The sequence below is a fragment of the Drosophila persimilis genome, unplaced genomic scaffold (genome assembly GCF_003286085.1).
Source record: "Drosophila persimilis strain 14011-0111.01,24,50 unplaced genomic scaffold, DperRS2 tig00000191-arrow-pilon, whole genome shotgun sequence".
In the NCBI taxonomy this organism is placed as follows: Eukaryota; Metazoa; Arthropoda; class Insecta; order Diptera; family Drosophilidae; genus Drosophila; species Drosophila persimilis.
In genome coordinates, this window is record NW_020825298.1 from 14,650,025 (window position 1) to 14,674,454 (window position 24,430).

The following is a 24,430-nucleotide window of genomic DNA, read 5'->3' on the forward strand; positions in this document are numbered from 1 at the left end:
GCTGTGTCCTGTGTCCTCCCGCACACACACGCACACATCCATCATCCCATCCATCCATCCATCCATCCACCCGTCCATGTGTGTGTGTGTGTCCCTTTTGTGTCCTTGCGCCCTGCCCTCTGAGCAGCATGTCCTGCTGTCTGTTTCTCCTTCGCCGTTTGTCTGTCATTCATTCAGGCCGGCCGGGGCCGTCTGAAGGCTTTTCATTAAAAATCGTTTAATCCACGCTATCATTTTCCCCACCGTGGTACTTTTTATCGCTGCCGTCCTGCTCGTCCTGCTCTCGCCTCTCCCTCTCGTTATCCTGCTTGCCAATTGCTCATTGATGCAAACGTCATTTGATTGTCGTCATTGTTGCACATTGACAAGGACAGACGTCATCAGCAGGAGGCAGCATACAGCAGTGGCAGTGGCAGTGGCAGTGGCAGAGAGCAGTGGCAGTGGCAGAGAGCAGTGCCACTGCCACTGAGGCATCATTGGGTTTTGGTCACGGATGTTGGCTCTTCAATTTGTTTTCCATGTTTCATATATCCTGTCACGCCTACAACGCTGCAGCCCCGCCCTCCTCCCCCTCTACCAGCAGACCTTGACACATGTGTGGCTTCTGCTGCTGCTGCTGCCCCTGCGGTCGTGTTGCATGTTCCTGCTGCTGCATGACGGTTTTTTCTCTTTTTTAATGACCTTCGATAATTATGGGATTTACTTGTGGCACGGCAGAGGCCCCTGTCTAATTATGTAGCACGTGGAAAAACAGAAAACAGAAGTGGCGGAAATTGTGTGGCCTTGGAGTATCTGAATCTCCTTGCTAAATAACCAAATCTCCGCTTAAGCATCAATCCAGCATTCAAAATCGAAATCCATGCCTTCAAAAACACACATAATTATTCGCCTCTCGGTGGCTGGCAGGGGAAATTTTAATAAGCCAAATAAAGAAAAGCCAAACCAGGTGAAATCAGGCTGAAAGGAAAGCACAACAGCACGTAAAAGTGAGCAGCGGCAGTAGAGAGGAGGGAGAGGGAGAGGGCGAGGGCGAGGGAGAAAGAACTTTCACCGCAGGAGAGCTCTGCCCCCCCATCTCTTCTTTTTTTATGCATATTTAAAAGAGAAGCGCCCCAATAAGTATGCTACAAATAATAAGCGTAGTGAAGCGACGAGACGGGGTTTATAAGCCCCCCCAGGAACCCCTGGAACCCCCCCATACAGAGTTCTCTATCAAAAGTCTACATGAAATAATGCGAAGAGGAGCTCCGGAGCGCCCCTTCCCCTTCCCCTTGTTGTTTTTTTTGTTAATGGAGAGAAAAGCTGCCAGCCAGCAGCGGTTATTATCCCAGCGACTGTGATTCGTCTCCTTCTTTTGGCTGTATTTTGTAGTTAAGACCCAGACACAGGGAAGAAGCAGCAGCAACCAGGACGGGACCAGCACCGGTAGCAACCACCACAGAACACACATCCCAAAGATACTCGTACTACGAGACAGCGCAGAGCAACGCAGCGACCATTAAATGCGCATCTCACAAAGGGAATATGCTAAACGCTTTGACGCGACTCACAACAACAACAGGAGGCAGAAAAACAACAACAAAACAAACAGAAAGTAAGCAAAGAAAAATAATACCAGATGAAGTAGAATATATTTTACGTACAGCTAAAAAATAAAATTATAAAATGGAATATATTTATTTGGATATTTGAGAGGTAAGCAAAAATCACAAAAGCACAGACAAGAAGATGGGCAGGGGGCAGGATATATTGGGTAGGATATATTGGAACGTCTAATGAATTCTTTGACATCAATTGAGTGCGGGATTGTTTTTAAGGGGGTTCGGGAGGGGGGGAGGCAAGTCCTTGTGACATAAGCAGGAGGCATAGAGGCATTCCCAATGACGCATTTGTAGCTATGGTAATTTTTGTAAACGGAAGCAAGAGAAGGTTCCAGGAAGGAGAAGGTATTCTAGGAATTCTTTTTTAGAGATTTTAGACATGTGTTTCTTTTCAGAGCAAACATGGAGAAATATCAAAATTACATATTTAGTTTTAAAGTACAAAAATTGTAAAATTAAATGGAATTCGCTTTTTTTAGTTTTTTTATAATTAATATTAATCTATTAATAATATATTTCACTTTTATTTAAATATAAATGTATTAAAAAGTCTTTTTAATACGAGGCCCATCCAAATTTAAAATATTTAAGAATATACATATATAATTTGTGTATTCAATTTATTATTTTTTAATCCAATACAAAAAAAAATTTAAGAAATATACCAAATTACAAGTTCAATTAATCTCAAGGGCTCAGCCATCTGATCCATATCAATGGACTCATTGCGGTACGCTTCCACAAAATAATTTGTGGCCTACTTTTTTATTTTTATTTTTTTTGGGGGGTAATTTGTAATTTAACAAATGTTAACACATAAAAATATTTAATTAAAATATAAAATATATTTATTTCAAACATAAATTATATTTAAACCAAATTTTGTAAATATTTCTTATCAAGACTTAAAATTTTCATATTTCAATATTTTGGCATACATATTTAAATCTTAGCGTAAATATCAAAATTTCAAGTAGTTTTTTCTCTCAGTGTTGACAACGAATTAGGTCCTTAATATGATTCTTTAAGAACCTAAAGGTCCTTAAGGAAGCAAAATATCCCCAAGAAAACCACTTTCCAGAAGGCATAAAACCTTTAAAATGTTGAAACTATTAATAACTTTTCAACAGTCCTTTAAAAACATTAAATTCCCCTCAAATAAAACAAAAATATACCTAACAAAGCTTTTTTATCCTCAATAATGGTCTTTAATCATCAAAAATATTTATTTCCAAAAGAAAAACATCTTTGTATAATAAAAACAAGCTACAAGTTAAATATTCTATATTCTTCCCTTAAAATTGAATAATTTCTAATAAATTTTCCCATCAATTTTCCGATTAAAACACATCAAATTCCCATTTATCTTGCCATCAATTTAATTATTTCACAAACACTCCCCCCGCCAATCATTTATCCTTCAAGCCGTATCCGTCCGCCCCCCGCCCCCCAATCAACCCCATAAACCTACTTTGAATCACGCATTTTAAGAAACATTTATCCGTCCCATTGTACACACAAAAGATATACAAATTAAGCATCCCATCCCCCATCCCCCCCATGACACACCCCCATCGTCGTGGCGTTCCTGCCATTAAATCCCCCACAAAAGTGGATGTCTAATGATGTGGCTCCAAGGCCCCAGACCATAAAAAAAGGTGCCAAATTAAAGCCAAGTGAAAACATGATTTAACAGAAAATTACTACAAGAAAACCAGAAATCAAACAATGCCCAAAAAAAAGTAGAGAGAAGCATTTTTAGGCCTTCTTTTCGGAGTGGAGATGGCTGGCACTTGGAAAAACTGATAGAGCACATCGCGATGCGGTTATTGAACTGCCTCTAAAATATAGATAAAAGAGATGCCACAGGGTTCGAGGGGGGGACGACGAGAGTGGAAAGGCTAGAGGTTCAAAGGGGGGGGCAAAGAGTGTCAGCCAGGATTCAGGCAGAGGGCAGATGGCAGAGGAGGGTTGGGTGGACTGTAAAAAGTCATACCTTATCGATATGACAAAACAAATTTTAATCAGCATTCACACACAAGCCGTAGAGCAGCTCCGCAGCACAGCTGTCGATGAGAGATCCTCAGTGCTGCTGCTGCTGCTGCTGCCTCCTGATGACATCCTTTTTGCGGCAAACATCACGTTGAGTCCTTCATTGATTATAGCTTCGGAAAGAGCGGTTGGGGTTGGGGGGGGATAATAATAGCTCCTGCTGCTGCTCATGATGCTGCCAGAGGAGGAGTAGGACCCCGGCCCCTTCCCGACTCTCGAGTGCTGTTTGATGTTGATTATGACAAAAGTTGCTGCCGCCAGATAAGCCTCAACGATAGAAAAAAAAACGTAGAAGGAAAACTCTCAAGCGATGAGCGTGCAAATTTCTAAAAAAAAAAAAAAAAAAGAAAAAAATAATAACAAGGAAGGGGAAAGGGAAAAGTGTGTAAAGCGGAGATGGAAAAGGAAAAATCGTGAGGCAGAACCGTGAGGCGTGTTCCGGGGGGGAAAAAAAACAAAACAGGATGCGTTGCCGCATGCCACAGCCTCTGCGCTTCGTGCCACGTGTCGCCCTTAAAAAGCCCGATCTAATCAAATGGAAGTAAAATGTGTAAAAGGTGGAAAATTTACGCCGAGAACACAACAGCAAAAACAACAAAAACATCAACCAAAAACCATAAACCATAAAGAAGTGTGGATGCGCTTTGGGAATATTTGGATATTTTTGAAGGGTTTTTGAATAGAAATAGAGATTACAATTATTTGGGAAATTCTATGGGAATATTTGAGGGAATTTCCTGGGAGCATCGCCACCTATGTACATCCATCGCGATGCATCGTCTTTTGGCTTCACAAAGTTCTCCAAAAAAATTAAAATTATTGGTAGTATTTTTTAAATTATTTTTGTTTAAATTAATAACCATTTAATTTTGTAGTGTAATTATATTAATTTTTTTCATTCGATTATAAATTAAATTTTAATATTTTCATCATATTTTATAGGACAAAAAAATAAATAATAAAATTTGCATCCTGATTTCTATTAATTTTCTTGAATCTTTTCGAAAACCGATATACCCGTTCCAATACCCTTTTAAAAACCCAATAGAAAAACTGAAAACTGAGTCAAACCATCGATAGGAAAATATTACAAAAAAAGGAAGAAAGAAATAAAAAAAAAGACGCTAGAAAACTGACTCTGGAAAATGGAAAATCATAACTCGTCACCCAGTTTTTGTTGCCTCCCCTTCCCCCAACCAAATGCCTCGCCGCCTCCATAGTGCTCTGCCTGCCTGCCTCCTCCTTCTCTGCGCTGCCTCCCTGCCACATGACTAGACACAAAGTCCTCTTCTCGGGAGGCGGCGGCGGGAGGGGGGGACTTAAAATTTAAAGCCTCCTCCATTCCGTGGAACTGCCAGACCTCCAGACCGCCCTGTCGTATGCTAATTTCCATATGGTCAACCCTTTCAAAAAGGCAACGAACCCAAACGAGAAAATTTTAATAATTTTCACTAAAGTTTTCGCCGGGCTTCAACTTTCCACCAGCCCCCCGCCCCGACTGCCTTCCCTTCTCCTTCTCTGCCCTTTTCCCGAGCTAATTGTATGCTAAACGTTTCGGGGAGGGGGGCAGGGGGCAGGGGGAAGCCGGTAGGATAGGGTTATGGGGATTTGTGGGCGCGACGGCCATGCGGGGGTTTGAGGCAAAGTTTTTGTGGCACTTTTCGACAGAGTTTCGGTGCCAGAGAGACCCAAAACAGCCAGCGACAGCGTCAGAGACACAGCCAGCGAAGGGGAGACACATGAGACACTCTGCTACGGGAATCGAAGGGGAAGGGGTGGAGAGGGGGCCTGATGGAGTGGGGTGGGGTGGAGTGGTGTAATGTCTGGGAACTATCCCTATCAGGATGATAGTCGGGTAATGACTTTAATTGCCGTTCGCTAAGTGAGAAGAGTTAATAGTATCCATCCATGCCCGCCCAAAAAATGACAAAGTATCGCCATACAAACATTTTCGAACAACATTTTCCTATGGCTCAAGCGGAAAATGGTGAAAATGGAGAGGGAAGGGAGTGAGGAAAAAGCAGTCTACTGTTGATGGTGGGTTTAAGATATGGATGGTGTATTTTAAGAGATTTTTAGCCGTTTAGCGTTTAAATAATTAATTAATTCAATAGGAAATAATAAAAAATACTTATGATGATTATTTTAAATGATGGTTAAATTAAATATTTTTAAAATTATTATTTGAGAAATTAACAAATTAAAAAACGCTCTCAGAGCGTGTAAATAATTAATAAATTAAATTTAAAGTGATACAAAAATATTTATACTGATTTAGTTTAATGATTCTTCAATTAAATATTTTTAAAATAATTATATCAGCGATTTAAAAATTCTAAAACGGTTTCAAAGCGTTTAAATATATAATAAATTAAATAGAAAGTAATACAAAAATACTTATGAAGATTATTTTCATTTATTGTTAAATTAAATATTTTTAAAATAATTATTTCAGAGATTTACAAATTTAAAAACGATTTCAGAGAGTTTTATATTTTTTTAATAACTTTTAAAATAAAATAAAAATGTTAATGAAGATTATTTTCAAATATTCTTAAACTACATATTTTTAAAATATTTTTTTCAAATATTTATTCAATTATATTCAATCAGAAGCAACCAAAAACCGTTCAACAAATGGAAAATCTTGTATTTTTTCCATCAAAAAACATTGATCTCTAATAAATATCATCATCGCCTATCAGGCGTCATACAGAAGCTCTCCTCGGCCGTTTTCTGCGTCTCCTACTGGGATCCACGTGTACAAAAATCGTTTGGGGCACTTGATATTGCAGTCCTTGCACGTCAACGTCCCAATAAATCTCTCGAAAAAGTAAACATTCGTCTCAAAAAATAATATAACTTCAATTAATGTCAAAAAGAAGCACGAAATATTCCCACAGAAAAAAGCAAGAAAGCTCCACAGAAATTACCCCAAAAAAACGGGAAGCACAACTCCATAGAAATCTTGCCGGAAACTCCTTTCAAAGGAAAACCCCCCCTCCCCATACCCACACACAGACAACCCGTTGGCCAAATATTTTCTGGCTGCAGATATTTCGAATGCAACGCCAGACGGCAAGGATATTTTTCACTTTACTTTTGCCACACACACAAAAAAAGAAGAGAAATGAGACAGAGAGGGGGCGAAAAAGTAAAGAAAAATCAGGAAAAAACGGGGGGAAAAAGGAGTGAACAAAGTCTTAAAAACTCAGAAAAGGAAGTAAGCAGACAAAAAAGGACAAAAAAAGGACACAAAAATAGTAGAAAGAGAACCGTCGCTCACATGACAGCCAAAAAGAACGGAAATTATATATGGATTTCACGGCCATGGCCGAGACACGACGAGACGCGACGCGACGCCACTTGTTGGCCAGAGAGTCAGAGTCCCGACAGAGTCGAGTCCTGGATAGTCCTGGGTAGTCCTGTATCCTGTAGCCTCCTTTTCTTTCCTCTTGCTGTGTTGCCAATGTTAATCGAAGTTGTGTGCCAGGCGCAAGGAAAAAATTTGCTCAGTTTTCGGCTGGCGTTATCTCACGTATTGGGGCACAGACATAAAAACAAATTACATGTCGCGTGGGGCCAAGAGCACAGCACAAGGAAGGGGCAGAACAAGCAGGAGGCAGGAGGCAGGAGGCAGGAGGCAGAGGCACGAACGAGTAGAGTTCTCCTGCTGTTTAAGCGGCTTTTATGTACAAAAATTGTAAATGCCATTTGTATCTCTGTATCTCGCTGTGTCCCTATCTCCCTTTCGCTCTTGTTTAAGCCATTTCCGGTGTTATGACTGTCGCTTCCGGCTTCTTTCGCTTCTTTCGCTCCTTTCGCTTCTTTCTTTCTGGCTGTTGTTTCGGCATGGGATTGGCCATGGGCTTTCCCGCAGCAACAGCAGCAACAGCAGCAAAGTGCACGGCAAAAGTTTATCAATATTGAAAAGTTTTAGCGTGTATTTATTATTGCCTGTCGGTTGATCGGTTCTCGATTCTCGACTCCAAGGGGGACTCTATTGGGGGTCATAGATGATGGAGATACAAATACAGTCATTCCCATAGCCATAGCCATAGCCATAGTCGTAGATGTAGATGTAGTCATAGCCATAACAATAAAATCGGTTCATAAATAAGTTATTAGTCAATGTCTGTGTTTTCTCTGCTGCCGTCTCGTGCATTTTTGGCTTAGTTTATTAGTTCCACGGTTCAAGGCAACTCTTGCGGTGGCGGGGCGCCATCAAATGGGGGTAGGTGTGTGGTAGGGGGCAGGTCTGGCCGTGTATAGGTGTGTGGCAGGAGTACGGGCCTTCTGCAATTGGAAATTCGCCAATAGCCATAGAAAAGACATCAATAAAAGGAGGAACAAATTACTTTTTCCATTAAACGTAGGGTTTTATGGTGTAGTACTCGTACTTTTAGGAATTCAAAGGGGAATTAGAGGAGCTCTTCGATTGGAATTATGGAAATTAATCGATTCTGGTGTGCGTTGAGGGGAAAAGGCAACTAGATCGTAGGATCTGCGAGAGCTAGAGTACCAAAAAAGGGGTTATAGGCATCATTTTTGTGCTCTAGTCATGGGGTTTGGTATGAGATTCCCCCATTGGGGATATCAACCTCAGGATCTATGAATTTTTAGAGTCATGAAACTCTTTCTTTCACTTTTTCATTACCCATCCATCCAAATACCCATCCTTTTGTCCCTTAAGTGGAATAAAAAACTAGATCTAAGAATCTATGAGCGTAGGAGACCTAAAAAATTCCTTTTTTTCAACTCTTTCAATTGATAGATTTATAAAAAATTGTATATTATTTTAAAATCTTTTTTTAATCATTTTTTGCATATAAATATTACCCCCCAAGTGACCCTTATGGGGAAAAAACACTTAGATCTCAGTATTTGCAGGAGCTTGCACCATGGAAAGTATTCCGAAGACTTATTTCTTTGATAATTATATTATAAGCTCTCCATCTCTTCCTTAAATGAATTAAGCACCCAAATCTCGGGATCAATAAACCCAACCATCCCAAAACTCTTTCAGCGAACTCTCCTTTACTTTAATTCTGCTGAAAAAAACCCCTATAATCGAAAGTCATTATCTTTTGGCCATTCCTTGGTTCCCATAATTATGGAAAAGTTTGAAACATTAAAAGTGCTGGCCCGCCCCCTTTTCGAAATGCTAATCAAATATTGATTAGGATAATTAGCCGCCAAGCTACCAATAATTGTACCCCTCATTTTGCATTTTCCCTTACATTTTCCTTACATTTTCTTTGGCATTTGTGTCACTGGTTCATTATTTATTCATTATCTGTGGAATCGGGTGGGCCTGAAAGGTTGAAAATTTCCATCCAAGTATTCCTCTATTTATTCATTAATTTCCACACAAAAACAGAAAAGGGGTGGAAACTTTAAAGGGGGAAAACTTTCACCAGAGATTTGTAACACAAGAACTTGAAGCAGGGACTTTTCCTCCTTGAAAGGAAAGTATCTCCTTTCTCCTTTCTCCACTCTTTACTCTCTTCCGGCTCTTTGGGAAATGAATGGGACTTTCGTTTTATTTGATTTGATGGTCACATTGCGTGACAGTAATTACAAAATAAATGCAAACATCTGCACCAGATCACACACAGCAGAGGAAAACAGTTTTCCAGCCACCAAAGGGGGCGGCATACACATGTGACCCCTGAAGAGTGGGTGTCTGGGTATCTGGGAGTCTGCGAGAGGGTGGATTCTCTCTATTGTTCTTTCGTACTTTTTGGTAATTCGAGAGATGCATCCTCGAATCCCACCCCCCCTCTCTTTTGATGGATTGAATGCATTGGAAAAGCGTGGGACATATTCGATTACATGTGTAAGCCGCGCCGCCGCCTCAAGTTTTTCCCCGTCGATGGGTGTATCTTTTTCCGACAACAAACAGCTGAGACCAATTGCTCCGTCTTGTAGTTTTTCCACCTCTTTTTGGTCTATCAATCACTAGAGAAAGTTAAGAGAAAGGGGGAGAGAGCCATCATAAAACTGCCATTAAGCCAAGAGGGACACGTTTTTGTTCATAAATCTCAATTCGGGCTAATCTATCGGGGAAAACACTCGAAAACTTGTGCATAATGCACCCTCCCACAGGGGGTGGCTGGGTGGAGGCGCTGCTTTTCCACCTTTTCTTCTACGGAGTATTAAAATATTGTTTGTCTTTTTCTTTATCTTTCGGTGCAGCTGAAGCAAACCCCCCCACCGCCCTGTTCCTCTCTCTTGCCTTCATTGATTTTCCCATTTATCAAAAGGAAATTTCGCACATTTTTTTTGTTGTCGCCATCGTTTAAGCGGAAACGGAAATGTGCACAAAAAGTGGTTACAACTAATGGCGGCAATAACGGGCATATAAAATATTAATAATAATAATAATGAGTGTGTCCTGTGTGCCTTCCGCTGGACACTCACTAGAGTGCCCTTCGAGGCGGCCACCTCCCCTCTCCCACCCCACCCCATCAAAGGACTCTTCATCGAACCATCGACCACCTCCTCGCCGTAGAAACAAAAACAACAAGAACACTCCACACTCTTCAAGAGTCAAAGTTTGCACTCGAAAAAGGAGGAGGAGGAGAAGTACGAGTGTGTGGGAGAGGGGGTGGGGGGCCGACTGTATGTGTTGGACATTTTGATTAGCTTTGTGACGAGTGGACGTCCGTCCTGCCGGAAATGGCAGTGCATACAACAAAAATTTCTGTATTTCCGAAAGGAGGAATTAATATTCCATAAATGGGAGGGAATAGCAGTATGTATACCCTGTAAATGCAAGTTGAACGATGAAAATGGGTTGTTTTCTGGAATACTTTGTTCAATTTTGTGAAAAGTGAAAAAAACAAGTGTATTTTTAAAAGAAAGCATTTTTTTTTTAAATTTTGAAAAGCTTTAAAAGTAGATAATATTTAAAACTCAATTATATTTTAATTTTTGGTATATTTTTGTATTATTTATATAATAAATAAAATAATATTTAAAATAAACAAAATTATTTCTGTATATTTTTCAGTAAAAAAGAAAATTTCTTTTTTATTAATTAACAATTGATGCCACTTTTTCTTAATAAAAAAATATTTGAAAAAAAAAAACCAAAAATCCCATATACCAAGGAATTTTTTTCTGTATTTCGTCAAAAATATGCTCAAAATATTCTTTATGCAACAAAATTGCTAAGAAAACTTTGATCTCTTAACACAAATACCCTTCTTTTTCAATCAACTCTGGATCTCAAATAATCCCAGACTAATGATCTTAAAACCTTTCCAATGACTACACAAGAACCCCCTTAAACCATATTTCACACCAAGTACCTCCTAACAACCAATCCAAAAACCACTTTAAAGCCATTTAAAAAACCCTTCGGCCTTCCAATATCATTGCACAATAATCTCACAGCCATTGCAGAGCCAGGGTTGCCACAAAACTCATTATAGCCCCCATATCGGAGTGGGCGGAAGTGGCACAAAAATTGTTACGAAGGCCCCCCAAAAATACCGAAAAATCAAAATCACACTGGAGTCGGTTCGACTTATGAAGGGTCCACTCGACAGGCGTCAAGGGGTACAGGCTGTTAGGAGAGGGAGGAGCTGTTAGGAGAGGGGGTAGGGGCTATGGTAACTGCCTCTGACTTCGAACTGGAACTTCTTTCATCCACTCCTTTACCTCCTTTCTCCCTCTCCCTTTCTATTTCCGACAATTTGGCAAAAAACAACAATAAATATCACACGCACACTCGTACATGCATGGACTCTTTCTACCCTCCCACTCTCCCATCCCCCTTCCCATCCCCCTTCACACACGACGCAAATTGCTTAGCATACTTTACGGCTTCAATTGGCAATTGGCAGCCTTTGAATTTCCCCCCCCCAACCCCATCCCTCTCTCAAGCTCTCTTCAACCATTCTTTTTTTCACCTGCTTGACATGCGGGTGGTGTGTGTGGTTGGAGGTCGGAGGTGGGAGGTGCCAGCGCCAGTGCCAGCGCCAGTTCTGGTCCCTAAGTCTTGGCGCCTACCCTGCCGTTGCCTGTCAGCTGACAAGTTGGCAACTCTGTTGTTGTTGTTGTTGTTGTTGTCGGTTCTCCGGGTATTTCCCTCCCTCTTAACCTTTTTTTTGCACTGTACACTGTGCGGTTCTGTTTGGCAGGTGGTGGAGAGAGGGAGGAAAGGTGTGATGGGCGAGAGGTGTGTATGGTAGGGTCTTCAAGGGGCGGAGGGGCACTAACAATTGTTTGAACGAGGGTTGAATGTTAAGATTGTAAAGAATTTGACTTGAAAAAAGAGAAAAAAATATTCAAGACAGTTTTACATGTTTTTAAATTATTAAATTTAATAATATTCAAATATGAATCGAATAAAAATATCAAAATCAAATATGCTTTAAATTATTAAATTAAATAATATTTATAAATTATTAAATATTAATCAAATAAAAGACAAGTAAAAATAAATCTTAATATTTTTAAAGAGATTTTTAAATTAAAACAACTGAAAAACCTTAGGATTCTAAGATAAATATTTTTTAGCTTTAATTAAAATTTCAGCTTAAAATTAATTTGTTTAATAATGATCTGTATAAATTAAATTAAATGAGACTGATTAAGACAAATTGAAAACCTTCGAAATTCAAAAATAAAATATATTTGATATATTTTTTTAAGAAAATGCCTTCAAAAATAATCTTCTTAAAAATTGTAAAAGTAGTAGATTTTTTATGGCACTTCTTTTACAAGGATTTTTCTATGCCTTGCCTCAAAACTACAACAAAAATCCGCAAAATAATCTCCCAAAAAATATTTAAACCCCACCTCGAAATAGATTTCCGTTTTCCCCAAGGAAAAACCAGTTGAGGCAAACAGCCAGAGAGAAGACTGCGTCAGTTTTGATTGAAATATTGATGGCAATTTTTGCATAGTTTGGCTATAACTTGTGCCCCAAAGCCTGTGCCTGTGCCTGTCCTGGGCTCCCCGCCGCCACCAGCGCCACCGCCACCGCCACCACCTGCCTGTCTCTCTGCTGCTCGGGTGCAATGTGGTGAAAACTTTTGCCCAGAGGTGCCACACAAGCCAAGGAGTTGGGAGGCGTCGGGAGGCGGAATATCGGAACCCATCCGAAGTGGTCGAGAGCGTTGGAGGTGAATTTTCAGGCTTTTGTCTTCGACCTTTTCAATCGACTCTCAACAGCTTATGACAGGCCCCTGCCTTATTATGACTGTCATGGCTGTCAGAGAAGATACCCTCCACCCTGGTTCCCCTCTCTAATATCTTCATTACTTTTCCCCCGCACCTTTCTTTAAGCGATTTTCTATTTGTTTTTTCAAACCTTTTCTCCCACTCGCCTGCCTGCCTGCTGCCTGCCTGCCTGCTGCCGCCGCTTTTCAGGCCTTCACTTTTGACAGGTCAGACAGTTCAGGTGTAAAATAGTTTTGCCACGTCACACGGCGGCGTTTCTCTCTCTCTTTCCTTTGCTGTTGCCTTTTTGCTATTGATTTTCCAACACTTTTTCTGCTTCTGCTTCTGCTTCTTCATAAATGTCAGAGAAAATCACTTTGATGTCTTGACTTTAAGAACGAAACGAAACCGTACCCACAACCCACACACAAAGATTTCCATTCCATTCTTTTCTTTTCTTTTACTTTTCAATCGTTTTTCCAATATTTTCTATTGCCACCTCTCTACCCCGTCTCTGCCTTTGATGTGGCCTACGCTTGGATTTTTTGCCATGTCATGGGCCCTGTCTGCGTCTGTCTGCCCCTAAGAGGTGCCAGGTGGCAAGGTGTCGCCTTCGTTTCCCTCAATTCACAAATCATTTTGTCTAATTGCTTTGGCTGTGTCCCGAAATCCCTGCTTGAGATGACCAGAGTTCTATTCCAGGGTTATCCTTGAACCCAAAGCCAAGGTCAGCAGCCTCCTAAATAAAATTCCTCGCTAACTTTGGGATTTTCTGCTTACCTTCTGAGCGGTATTTTTAGACATCCCAAGTCAATTAAAGCTCGTCAGACTGTCTGATTCGAAGGGAATTCAAAGAAATGTGGGTGGATATGCAAAAAAAAATATATGCTGGATGCTGCAAGTGCCTCAAAGTACACAGAAATAAATTTGTTATACAATTTTACACAGAAATGAAACTTAATTTAACATTTCTAGAAGTTCCAATGAATTTTCAATATTTAAATAAAATATAAAACTAATAAATAAATGAATTTCATTTTAAAAATGTTCTTAGAAATCACTCCAAAAAAAACCAGAAAATTGATCAAATGTTTCTGCATTTAAAAACGAAAAAATTCCAATATTTTTGTATGAATATTTATTATTCAATCAAAATAAAACGAAATGTGTGAGGCCAAATGAATAACAAGATGAGAAAGTATTTTTAAATATATTAAAAATAAATTTTAAAACACTTCTCCAAAACGAAATTTAAATTATTATTTCTAAAGATTTAAATCAAGAGTAAAAACTATAAATAAATAATGCAAGCTACGAAAATATATTCTAAATTCACTCTAAAAACGAGAAAAAACTAATATTCTAGAAAAAAAGTGTACAGAAAAAAGTGCCTTCTTTTTTTAGAAATAAAAAAAAAATCATTCACATACTCGTATCTATGGAAATGTGGGTGGCTATCAGAGTGTTCATTCACCCCTAAAATATTCCCATATATATCCCACTGATAACTCAGATTTAATCCTCGCCTGCACACATATCCTGTGGCTGTAGCCAAAAGTTCTTGTAGCCTCCTCAATTTCAAAATCCCCAAACTGATATCAACAGTTGGGACAAAACTTTGCAGACATTAAATCGTTCCCAAAAAACGATTCGCCAAAAAGGTGCAAAAGAAAGACAAAGTAAAAAAACCAAAAACCAAAAACAAAAAAACGGAAAATCTTTCCAAACCAAATCCCAAGTGACAAAATACCCCAAAAAACAGAGGCAAAGAAAAAGAAAAACTTCTCAAATTGATAAGAAACCTATGCCCTCCCCATCCACCCCATCCATCTATCTTTCATTCCTCCCTCCCCCTCCCCCTTCCCCCGCGTCTTTTATTAAGTCAACAATTTGATATGCATTTTCTTGTTTTTTTCTTTTGTTGTTTTTTTTTTTTAAAGTTGCGCTAAGCTTTTTGGCGCTGCAACTTTTGACAGAATTTGATTGAATGTTTGGCAACGACAACGACCCGTCGCATCGAGGGGATTAACTATGCTGTACAGTTATCTATAGGTTGTCTGGGCTGTCTGTGGGGCTGGGCTGCCGGCTGGGCTCTGCCGTGCGGGACCTCATCGAGACGGTCACAGTTGGCCCTAATTGGAAACGAAAATGTGTTGGAACCTGTTGGATGGATGGATGGTTGGGTGGAAGGGTGGAGCGGTGGAGCGGTGGGTGGGAGTGTGTCTTCGGGGTGTTCTGTGGGGCAAAAGTGTCGTCTGCGTCGACTGTGTCTTGCCTGTGGAGCGTGCAAGGTGTAATGGTTTGGAACTTGGGGGTAAAACTTCCCAGAGTACTTTTTACTGGAAGTTTATTTTATTTTTATTATTAGCATAGAAAAACTAGTGTTTAGAAATTCTCAGCACACAAAAAAATCTTTATAATTTGTATGGAAGTACCTTTAATATTTTCGAAATATTTTTATTAATTTAGAATTTTTATTTTTCTCCTATAAAGCATGGAAATTGCAACGGTCAAATATTTGTGTAGTTCTATGGTATTTTATTTATAATGCATTTATATTTTCATCCCACTTTTATTTATATTTTTCTCTCAAGGGAGATGGATATCCCTCCTGGCTTTTCACTTATAGGAGTTCCAATCTATTAATTTACTCTTTCGTTAATTTTTTAAATGTTCAATCTACTTGGTTAATTCTAAATATTTCCATAATTATTTCTAAAGTAATTTACTCCAAAATAATTGATTTTTATACAATTCTTCCCATAAAAAGCATTTACTCGTATATTTTGTTCCTCAAATTTCATGAAGTAGTGTAAAATATAAAAATAAATGATTGCACCCCCCCTGTGAGTGGCAGCCCCCCACTGGACTAGCGTATGTTTCAGATTCGTGGTACGGTAAATGTAAACGCTCATCAACAGGCAGCCGGCTCTCTTACACGCTCTCCAGCTCTCTTAGCAGAGCAACAAAAATAAATGCTTGTTCCATTTCCCACAACGTTCCGTCTTATACGCCTGCCACAACACCACAAAGAGAGTCTCTCTTTGAGTACCGCTCTCTTTGAGCGTCTTCCGAAGTAAATACAAAGTAACGTTAAGTTTTGTGTTTTGTTTGTGTGGGCGGGCCGGCAGAGTCCAGAGAAATGTAATCAATAATTTTAAATATTTAATAAGGCAGGTAGAAGCAAATAAAGTGAGGGAAATAAGTTCCAGAAAATATCAGAAAATTATTCTAAAATACACACTTGATCATAATAATAGGTACACACATCTACGTAAACTTTAACATAACAAAAAGCAGTTGTATTCAATATTTGAAACTTAAAATTAGTTCTCAATTATACCAACAGTATTTGTTTTCAATAAAAAAAACTTTATTATATTATAGGATAATGTTATAAAAGAAAAGAGAGCAATTTGTACTTCAGAGTCAATGTCAGGCTGCTCAAAATAATAGGTACACTTCAAGTTTTGTTATGAAAAAAGTTTGTTAACTGATTATTATTATTTTTTTGTTGCCTAAATGGGGTTTATAGTTAATATCCGATGTATCCACCTTGACTTTTTGTCACCTTTATAATTATTTTTGGCGTACTTGTAATAAGCGTCTGGCAGGTGTCTCATACCTCAATTTTTGGACGCCCTCGCATAATTTTTGATTATTTGAAAATGAAAACTTAGCTAATTTTGTTTCGTAAATCTCCCCACAAGTTTTCGATTGGATTTAAGTCGGAAAATTTAGGAAGCCACTTTAAAACGTCTATTGTTTGGTCCTCAAAAAAGTTGGTCAAAAGCTTAGATGTGTGCCTTGGGTCGTTATATTAATTAAATACCCAATGGAAACTCATGTTTTCTTCAGCATAAGGTAGCATAACTGTCTGCAATCTGGGTTTGTATTGCTCAGCGTCCATTCTGTTCGTTGTCAGGAAAAATGGACCTACGCCGTACCAGGATGAGCAGCCCCATATCTTTAACTGGCACCTCCATGTTTGAGAAATTTTTTTTTTGAAACATGGATCAAAATTCCTTCGTTTAGGGCTTCCTACATTGCTTTCACATTCATTCCCTAATAAATTTATTTTAGTTTCGTCGCTCCATAAAAGGCTTCTCCACTTTTTCTCTCCGGCGCATCCTGCGCAGTCTTTATGATCTTTAGCAAAAGTTTGCCCCATGGCTAAATTTTTTTGACGCGTAAGTGGGACCTTTCTTTCTATTCTCCTTGGAAGGCTGGCTTGTTGTAGCCGTCTACAGATCGTTGGAGCACTAACTTCTAGTGCAATTTCTGATGCAATAGCCTTTGACGACTTAAATGGGTCCTTATTTCTCAAAGAAAAGTATGTAGTGGTCAAGTGTTATGGTTGTTTTCTGTGGCTTTCCGCGAGTTTCCTGACTAGGTTTTAATTTTTAAAACATTGTAACAAAATTATGAGACCTTTTCATTAATTTGGCAATGGCCCGAAGAAATTGGCCTTCTTTTTTCAGACTAAGAGCCAATTGGGCTGTACAATAAGACATTCGGCCTATTCTTGTAAGAAAAAAATAATTATTTGTTTATATTTAGACTGTTGTTAAATGAAATGGATGTTTAATTGCCAAAAAGTCAAGAATTTCCAAATTATTCACTTGATATTCAAAATTTACTGACACTGTACCTATTATTTTGATCAGCCATAATGTGATGTCAACTCGCAATTTCGCTTAAAGCTCTGTTATTCGGCGGTTTCCCTGTTTCATTTTTTTGCCACGGAACTGCAATACATTGACAAATAAAACATACCAAACAAAATTTTGTTTTCAACACTTAAAGTACGATAAAACTAATTATTAATGAAAAGCTTCAAGGTGTACCTATTATTATGATCAAGTGTGTATATTCGAATTTACAAATATTGAAAAAATTCTTTTCACACTTTAAATAAATTTAAATAATATCAAAAATGTATTTCATGAATTCCTCCCAGGTAGCAGGACGCCTCTCACCTGTTCCCCCCAGCACAGCAGCAACTGCATTTCGTCGCTCCCTCTCTCACTCTGTCGTTACGATCCACATGCCATCCACACATGCATTTGCTCTCACACTCTCTGCTGCTGGCACCGCTTTTCGGCTTCGGCTTCGGCTTCGTTGAGTTGCGCTAACGGTACTCGATGCCGCCGACGCTTACAGGTGCACACACACGAGAATGGATTGATACTGAAACTCTCTCCCGCTCTCGCTCTTCCTCTCTTTCACGGCAGCCAGCAGGAAACGTCACGCAGCCAGGAGGAAATCGCAAATGTTCTACGTCCATTTATCCCCACCCCGCCCACTCCCCTCACCACCAACGCTGCTCTCGAGCAGCGGCTGCTTGCCCCTTGTGTCTGTATGGCATGTGGATGACATTGTGGCGCTCGTTGAGGCAGCTCCAATTGTCGGGCCAGTAGTCGTTGCGAAACTTTTGCTGGAGTAACGTGTCGCGCAATTGGCGTCGCAATTTTCTGGCCATCCTATCGACGGCAATCGTTCCATCGTCCCATCGGCTGTCGGTTATCGTAAATCGCAAATCGTTTCGCGTTCGGGTGTGTATGTGTGTGCGCGAGGAACAGGTGTGGAAGGAGGTGTGATGGAGCCTCAATCCATATGCAACAGTCTAACCAAAAGTATATCCATCTAAGGAGAGGATCTCCCCCCTAAAACAGGTAAGTGTTCTGCCTCCCCCCCACCCCCTAAAAGGTAACATTTTCCTCCCTTCTTTTAACCGGCAGTTAGATAAAAGTTAAACGATGTCTAATGTCAATTTAATTATGTGAAAATAACAACAAGAAAAAGTTCCTTCTGTGGGCAAAGTATCTCTCTTTTTCGGTTTTCCACTTATTGGGCATTTTCCGGAAAAGTTTATCTTTATTTGGGAAATGGTTAGTGGCTGTGTGTGTGTGTGTGTGTGGGTGTGTGGGGGTAGATTAAATGAAAACTTTTAAGGCACAAATTAAGTACAAATTGCAACTGATTCGAAAGGGGGTGACGGCGGCAGGAGTGGGGGCGGTAGGGGCTGGCTGGGAGAAGTAGATGATTGGAGGATTGGCAGTGCTTGGCAAATTAGATGTTTCTGGGGTTACATAAAGCGTTTGCGGTGGGGTTATCAATGAAATTAGAGCACAGAGTCTTATGGAGAGCGAATTCAATGAAGAATATGATTTAAGCAAATATATCCTTGCATGGAAATGTTTCTGGGGATATTATATATAAATTTGAGAGACGTAAAGAGGTTTATTTAAAAGTAATTGGGTATAAGTTCTTATAAAATAGGTAACAAATATAGAAAATATATGGAGAGATGATGGATATCATTTTGGGAAAGTTTAAGAGTAAAAATATCACCCAAAGGAAGTATTTTCGCGAGGTTCTTTATAAGAAATCCATAAAATACTATATAGATACCTAGAAAATCTGCATATCTCTAGTAATCATTAAGGAATGCCTTAAATGTTGTAAACCATCATCAAAATTTAAATTAAAATAAATTTAATTTTAATAAAATACCCAGAAAATTGTAATAATTCCCTAGTTCCTTTAGAAAAGGGAATACACCCGAAATTCAACAAATTGTAGAATTTTGTATGACCTACCTCAAGATGGAAGTTCTCTCCCTACTCCAACCTCTCCATTCAATCCAATAGCCCTGAAGGCAGCTCCATATGAAAGCCCCAAACTTCAATCTATTCATTACATCATATAATCCCCAATCAACTCCTCTTAAGTCTCTCCATAACAAACGCTCCAATCTGTCACATAATCCACCAAGTTTACACCTTTTATCGACAGCCACTTTGGTGGCTTTCGGTTTGATGAAGTTATTATGTGGCTTAAAGCCACAAAAAACTCTCATTAGTTAGAGGCAGTCACCAGGCGTTGACTTAAGCGCCGAGAGACCCGTAGACCCTCAAAAGATGCTAATTAAAACCTTGAAAATTAAGTGACTGACTACCAAAATGCCTGAGCATTCAAGCACTGAAAACAAATAGGCATGAAAATCGATCAACGAGTATGAACCGAGTGCGAGTGCGAGTATTTCTTTGAATATTCATAGAGTCAATAGGGCTGGGCAGGAGCGTGGGAAACAGCCCATCGGCAGCCGTGAAGCCACTCCCCGAAATAGCTCTTAAATGCATTTGCTTTTAATTAAACGAGAAAGTACTACTACTACTACGGAGTATCTATCGGTAAAAGTGACTTTTGAAATGGTCCGAAACTGGAGATAAAACTGCAATAACTATAAAGGAGGTTCAGCGGTGGGGGGTAGGTGGGGGGTAGGTGGGTGGTGGGTTTTTTTTCATGGGTTAAGTGGCACTGGAGGGTGGCTCGAAACACGCACAAATTTGTTAAGCGGGTCACGTACTCCGCTCTCCCTCGATCTCTGTGTGTGTCTGTGTGTGTTGTCATCAACACGAAAATAAAAATCGAAAATTAAACTTGAAACGTTCAACAACAGCAACAAAAAATGGCAACAAAATTTTTTCCCCGCTTTTCTGCCGCTCCCTCGGTCGTTTTCTTTAGTGAAAATCGATTACAATAAACTTTAATTTGTTTTCCTTTCGAAGGGCGAGTGCCACCGAGTGCCACGGTTTCATCAATTTAAAACCTTGAAAATGACGTCAATACACAATTAAATGCCAATTATTTAAAAACAATTACCAAAAAGGCAACACCACACGGGAAAAAGTCATAGAAAATGGGCGAATGGAAATAGTTAGGGGGCAACCGAAGGTTTAGATACACTATGATACATCTATGATATCTATGAGATATACATAAAGTACATATATTAAAGCTTATGCAGTTTTTTGGCCATATATTTGGATAAGCCAAGGTTTTGGTATTTTTTCTTTATTTTTTGTTAAAGTTTTGTCTGTCAAACGATCGCTAATGATTCTATACTTATTATTAAAAGATTTTTAGCGATTAGAGCTTATATTTCTTTAAGTTTATTATCATAAAAATCTGAACTTTTCTATTGTTCTTTGAATTGTCTTTAAAAAACAAGTTCATCCAAGAAAAGACTTGATTTTTGATGTTGAATAAAGAATAAATATATACAAGCTATAGTTTTTTGACCTGCTGTTCTTAGAGTAGATAACTAATATTAAGGAGTCGCATTAAGAGGTTCCGTTTGAAAGTCCCACAAAGTCCGATAGACAGGCAACGAGTACTCTAAAATCTTTAAAGAATCGAAGAAGAATCTTCAGTTTCCAAAAGTCATCTCCGATTCCTAATACTTTTTAGAAATAATAGTGTGCACGGCATAAACAAAACCCGATCTTCAATGTCAGTTAGAGACGGAATTTTGTTTATGGCTTTTAAATCGAATTAAATTCCCATAAAAAACAAAGAATAAAATAAAAAATGTATTTTGTTTAAAATGTGAACAAAATGCCATCAGCAAAGGAGATAAGAGAATGAAAAGGGGAGGAGGAAAGGCAGAAAAAAGCGAAGGGGGGTGGGGAAGGGAGGACTAAATGAGTGCCGAAAGGGGGGGAAGTAGAGGAGTCGTGGAGGGGGCTCAAACGAATCGCTGAAATAACGCGATAAAGCAACAAACAAAGCAGACAACAAAGTAGCGTCCGCCGCAAGGGATGGGGCGAGGGGAGGGGAGGGGAGGAGAGGAGATGCAAAACTGCCAACAGACGGCGACAAAGGGTTAATGAGTGCGTGCGAGTGGTGTGCCTCAGCGGGGGGGGAGGGAAGGAGTGCGTGAGGGTCTACCATTGGAGAGGGAGAGAGGGGACCATGATTGCTTTGCGGGCTGGGTTTGACAGGGGGTTAAATTGCACTAATGACCTGCATTTTGCATTTTGAGCACCGAAGCGATTCATAATTTATTTGAAGGATTCCGCCAAGGGTGCATTGTGTGTGCAGGAGGGGAGTGATTTTCCCGAGGGGTGAAAGGGGAGGAGGGGAGTCACGTTTTTGCTGGGAACTCAACAACCTGACATTTTGCATATCGAATCACGCGATGCGAGGCCCAAACCAAAGCTCTCTCTCTTTCCCTCTCTCTCTCTCTCTCTCTCTCTCTCTCACTCTCTCTTTCTCTATTGAAATCTGAAACCTGTTCAAAATTATAGTTCATCTGTCTGGCAAAATTATTTGTCATTCGAAAGATAAACAAAAAAAACAAAGGTGTTTGGAACTGCAGCTACCTTTTAAACAAAGTTACAGCCGGTTTTTTTTAGCTCTTAAAAGAAATTAAATCCCATAAATAGTCCAGAAATATCATCAGATATAGAAAAAATGTAGATGTTTTTATGGTTTTTCGTGCTAAAAATATATTTTCACATAGAATATCATCAGAAAAATGTAACAAAAAGCTAAAAGGCTTCCAATAATACGACATTTTGAACTAAATATTATATAAATGCAATGGAGATTATAGTTATATTTTTTTCATATTGATATGCGAAAAAAATTGCATAATTATAAACATAAATCTTTATCAAATATTTAATCCTCCAAAGAGACAAAAAAAAGTCAAAATAAATTGAATTTTATTATGATTTGTATGATATAACAGAACAAAATATAAACTTAAAAGAGGATCAAAATTATGACTATTAGCAACCTTCCTACAATGCCAATACACCTTCTTCTCTTCTAAAAATTCTCTAATATCTTATAACTCGTCAGAAATATATGAAATAAATTAAAATACCAATGCAGCTGTATTCCCCCTACATTCTTATATGTTTGTATATTTATTTGGGTAACTGGATCTTTAATAGCCGCCGAAAAAAACTTGATGCCGTTAGGAGTGCAAAAAACTCACAAGACCGACAGATACTCTTCTTTTATCTAAGCTCTAAAATGTGTACAAGTCTCGTAATATAATACACAAAGTTCCATAAACTTGGGAATCATTTAGATCTTCAAAAGGTCCAGAGAAATGATATAATTTCAAAGCTACTTATTCCCTTTTCCGGATTGACTGAACTTTAGGGTACTTCCATCAATTATTTAACCTCTCAAAACATATATGTAGAAATGAACCCAACCAAATTCGAGTATTATTCATGCTCGTTCGGCGGGGCGGCCCGCAAGTCATTCAACCTCGTTCAACCGCAAGCAAGAAAACAAACAAATGTCTTACGTATACAGTGTACAATATATAGGTATATTAATAAAGCTTCTTGATAAGAACAACACGCCGTTAGTTTGGTGGGTGGCTGGTGGCCTGCTCTGGGGCTCTGGTGGTGTGGGGAAGGTCGCCTCGCCACACACATTTGAAAAAAGCTCCGAGCAAGCGCTCTCCATGTGCAATGAGTGTTTGTCGTTTTGTCGCTCAAATTCGCTAAAATTCTCGACGGCGTATAAAGCAAGTAAATTGCGTTAAATTTCTCTCAGTTCGTGTGCGCGAAGGCACTTGAAAAGATGTCATCAGCGATCATCAGCATACGCGTCATGCGACTGGAGGACTACGAGGAGGTGGAGGCCTTTCTGGCCGAGCATTTCTTCAAGGAGGAGCCCCTGATGCTCACCCCGCAGGAGGATCAGGCGGCCACGGAGGTCATACCCGCCGAATCGGAGCTGCATTTGTCGCTCATCCGCCAGGGTGTCTCTCTGGTGGCCATCGATGAGGCGAACGCCAATCGCATTGTGGGCGTGATTCTGGCAGGCGCCCAAAGGCCGGAAGACGTCGAGCAGCACTACGCCGAGGCCCGTCAGCTGGAGCCCACCTGTCTGCTGCATCACATCCACAGATTTCTCGCTGGCATCGAAAAGAGCGCCAACTACTTTGAGCATTACGGCGTGGACTCTGCCCTGTACCTGTATATTCTTGGCGTGGACTCTTCGGTGCGTCGCCAGGGCCTGGGCTCTCGCCTGGTCTCCGCCCTCATCGATCTGGGCCGCACCAAGGGCTTCTCTGCCATGGTCTCCACCTGCACCAACCAGAACTCCACGCGCCTCATGTCCGCCCTCAAGATGGAGTGCATTCACTCGCAGATCTATGCGGATTACAAAGACGATCAGGGGAGGGTCGTCCTACGACCGCCAGCCCCTCACACGGAGGGCAGTGTCATGGGCATACGCCTCTAGCGGAGGCGACTGCCGGATTGCAGGGCACCAAAGAATATGTAAACACCCAAAAACACTTGTATTTTATACGCAAAATTATAATTATAGATTAGAAAGCACTGTGAATGGAAATAAAGCTTAGTTAGACGCCTTTTACTCGTATGCTATCTCTGATTGTTTTCGAGAGAAATCTGAAAATCTTATCGCATACATAAAAGCTTTTCTCTAACAGCAGAAAGATAGTGGTATCAAGAATACGAGTATTTACTCAATTTTTGAGTATGAAACGTCTTGTGGGTCCAACAAGCAACAATTTGAAGGAAAGTCTCTGTGATCCGTGAAATAATGCTTTTTGAAAGGCACTATGCAATTATCGATTTTCTATCGACTTTTATCGACTATTGATAGATTTCACACTTTTTTCCTATGCAATTATCGATTTATATAGACATTCATCGACTATTGATCAATTTTTCATCGTTTTCTTGATCGATTTGTATCGATATTTACCCATTTCCATGGATTATGCCTATCTCTAACTATACCTTCAAATTATTTCAATA

At 39.6% G+C, this 24,430-nt stretch overlaps 2 protein-coding genes and 1 long non-coding RNA gene across 3 annotated transcripts in view; 2 read left to right on the forward strand and 1 right to left on the reverse strand.

Annotated features, from left to right (window-relative positions):
- The window catches only part of LOC113565815, a 178,048-nt gene that overhangs the window by 121,553 nt on the left and 32,065 nt on the right, over positions 1-24,430 (reverse strand). The gene's annotated exons all lie outside the window — the stretch shown is intronic.
- LOC6593802 (discoidin domain-containing receptor 2) overlaps positions 18,272-24,430 on the forward strand; it is a 151,779-nt gene continuing 145,620 nt past the window's right edge. The window contains exon 1 of the mRNA XM_026989024.1: positions 18,272-18,502. The gene's annotated coding sequence lies outside the window, so the exon portion shown is untranslated. The remainder of the gene's footprint in view (positions 18,503-24,430) is intronic.
- On the forward strand, positions 23,204-24,023 carry LOC6593807. The gene has a single exon (XM_002019238.2). It carries the CDS (start codon positions 23,223-23,225, stop codon positions 23,886-23,888), a length of 666 nt encoding a protein of 221 aa, XP_002019274.1. The 5' UTR covers positions 23,204-23,222; the 3' UTR covers positions 23,889-24,023.